Raw genomic sequence first — 2,811 nt, forward strand, 5'->3', positions numbered from 1 at the left:
CTCTCGGCCCCCCCCCGCCCCCCCCCCCCCGCACGGAGCCGCCTCGCTTGGCCCCCCCGGTGCCCCCAGCTGCTTGGGGGGGGCCTGCCTTGACTCTCCTCTCTGTTTCCCCCCGCTGTGCTTTGGCTGCGCTGTCACGGCGAGGGGTGGCCCAGGTAAGCGGTTCGGGGGCCCCCCCCCCATCTGCTCCCACCCACCCCCCCCCAGGCTCCGGTGACCCTCCCGGCCAGGCTGGAAAGTTTGGAATAAAACCGGCCCCCCCCCCCCCCGACCCCCCCCCCCCCGCGCGCCCCCGGCGAGGGGCACCGGACCCGGCGGGTCCCTGCGCGGGGACGCGGCCCCAGGAGGAGCCTCTTTCTTGCCCCGGGCTGTTTTGGGGTCACCCCCCCCCCGACTCCAGCCCTGCTGCACCCCCTTAGCCCCGGAGGGGACGTGCCTCCAGGCGGGGCAGGAGCAGGACCCCGGGGCTCCCCCCTAGCCCAGGGTTTGGGTGCAGGGACCCCCCCCCCAGACCCGCAGTGGGGGTGCATGGCCCCATGTGCCCAGGGTCGGGGTGCAGGGACCCCCCCCCCAGACCCGCAGTGGGGGTGCATGGCCCCCAACCCCATTTTGGGGTGCAGGGACACCCCCCCCACCCCATTTCGGGGTGCAGGGCTGCACTAACTGCATCGGGGGCTCCAGGCCTTCCGGCCGGGTTTGGGGGCACCCCACTAGTCCTGGGGAGGGGGGCACGGCCCCTATGCCAAGCTTTGGGGGTGCACAGACCCCTCTAGCCCTGGGTGGGGGGGCACGGCCCTGCCCGGGTGACGGCATTGGGGTCCACGGCCCGGCACCCCGAGAGAGGTGCTGGGGTCCTCGTGGCCTCAGACCGGGGTGCAGGGACCCCCACCCCCATAGGCAGGGGGGTGCAGAGACCCCGAAGGCCTGAGCTGGGGGCGACCACCCCCCCACCCTCGGGGCAGGCTTCGGGGTGCGCCGCAGCCCCGCAGCGGGGTGCCCGCTCCCCGCCGCCTCGGGTGCCCGCAGTCCAGGATCGGGGCGCGCGCTCCCCACTGCTCCCGGACTGGGGTGCACGGACGCCGAACCCCAGGTAACGGATTTGGGTTCCCGCTCCCCCCCCCCAGCCCCCTCCCTAGGTGACAGATTGGTATGGTTGTGTGTCCCCCCCCCCGCAGGTCCCAGATCGGGGTGCACGGGCCCCAAACCCCCGGTCCCAGTTTGGGGTGCAGGGTCCCCCACCCCCGGGCCGACTCTTCCAAATTTCTCCAGCCCCCGCCCCCCCCCCCCCGCTGACCCCCCCCCGCCCCCCCGCGCTTTGGTTCCTCTTGCCTTGCGAGTGGCTTTGGGGGGACCTGGCAGCCCCCCACATCCCTCCCCCGTGGCCCCCCCTCGGCCCTCCCCGCACCCCCCCGGCCCCCCCCCGCAGCCGCCCGCAGCCGCCCCCCGCGCCCCCCCCGCCTCTTCTCACTTCTGTTCCCCTCTGCTCTCTCGTTTGTCCCCCCCCGTGTCCTCGCTGCTTTTCCCTGCCCCCCCCCCCGTGTCCGCATGGCCCGTGGCTGTGACCCCCCCGTCTGTGACCACCGTGGCTGTGACCCCCCCAACGCCTCCCTATGTCTCTGCTTGTGTCCGTGACCCCCCCCGTGTCCCCGGACCCCCCCACGCCTCCGATCCCGTGTCTGTGACCCCCCCGTGTCTGTGCTCCTGGTCCCAATCCCTTCCCATCTGTGCCTCCCCGTGTCCGTGTCCCCCGTGTCCTTCCCCCGTCTCCACTCCCCCCCGTGTCCATATCCCCCGTGTCATTCCCCTGTTCCCACTCCCCCCGTGTCCGTGTCCTTTCCCCCATCCCCACGCCGCCGTGTGTCCCTGTCCCCGTGTCCTTCCCCCGTCTCCACTCCCCCCCGTGTCCCTGTCCCCCGTGTCATTCCCCTGTTCCCACTCCCCCCCGTGTCCGTGTCCTTTCCCCATCCCCACGCCGCCGTGTGTCCCTGTCCCCGTGTCCTTCCCCTGTTCCCACTCCCCCCCGTGTCCGTGTCCTTTCCCCATCCCCACGCCCCCGTGTGTCCCTGTCCCCCGTGTCATTCCCCTGTTCCCACTCCCCCCCGTGTCCGTGTCCTTTCCCCATCCCCACGCCCCCGTGTGTCCCTGTCCCCCGTGTCCTTTCCCCCATCCCCACGCCCCCGTGTGTCCCTGTCCCCCGTGTCATTCCCCTGTTCCCACTCCCCCCATGTCCTTTCCCCCGTCCCCACGCCCCCATGTGTCCCTGTCCCCCATGTCATTCCCGTTCCCACTCCCCCCCGTGTCCGTGTCCTTTCCCCATCCCCACGCCCCCGTGTGTCCCTGTCCCCCGCGTCATTCCCCTGTTCCCACTCCCCCCGTGTCCCTTCCCCCATCCCCACGCCCCCGTGTGTCCCTGTCTCCCATGTCATTCCCCTGTTCCCACTCCCCCCCGTGTCCGTGTCCTTTCCCCATCCCCACGCCGCCGTGTGTCCCTGTCCCCCGTGTCCTTCCCCTGTTCCCACTCCCCCCCGTGTCCGTGTCCTTTCCCCATCCCCACGCCCCCGTGTGTCCCTGTCCCCCGCGTCATTCCCCTGTTCCCACTCCCCCCGTGTCCTTTCCCCCGTCCCCGCGCCCCCGCGTGTCCGCGCCCCGCCGTGGCCCGCCCCGCCGTCACCCCCGCCGTGCCGCTGTTGCTGTAGGGCAGTAGTTCGGTGAGCGGCAGCCCGGTGCTCTCCACCTCGGGGACCAGCACGCCCCGCCGCGCCCGCCGCCAGCTGCCGCCGACCCCCGCCACGCCGCGGCCGCACGTCTCCT

The 2,811-nt window shown here is 73.0% G+C and overlaps 1 protein-coding gene across 1 annotated transcript in view; it reads left to right on the forward strand.

Annotated features, from left to right (window-relative positions):
• The window catches only part of LOC309416165 (voltage-dependent P/Q-type calcium channel subunit alpha-1A-like), a gene marked incomplete at both ends in the record, with an annotated part of 28,408 nt that extends 25,604 nt beyond the window's left edge, over positions 1-2,804 (forward strand). The window contains one exon of the mRNA XM_082015741.1: positions 2,697-2,804. Coding sequence (XP_081871867.1) covers positions 2,697-2,804 — 108 coding nt within the window. The remainder of the gene's footprint in view (positions 1-2,696) is intronic.
• Between the last annotated feature and the right edge of the window lie 7 nt (positions 2,805-2,811).

This window comes from Phaethon aethereus (assembly GCF_964289735.1).
Source record: "Phaethon aethereus genome assembly, contig: HAP1_SCAFFOLD_573, whole genome shotgun sequence".
NCBI lineage: Eukaryota > Metazoa > Chordata > Aves > Phaethontiformes > Phaethontidae > Phaethon > Phaethon aethereus.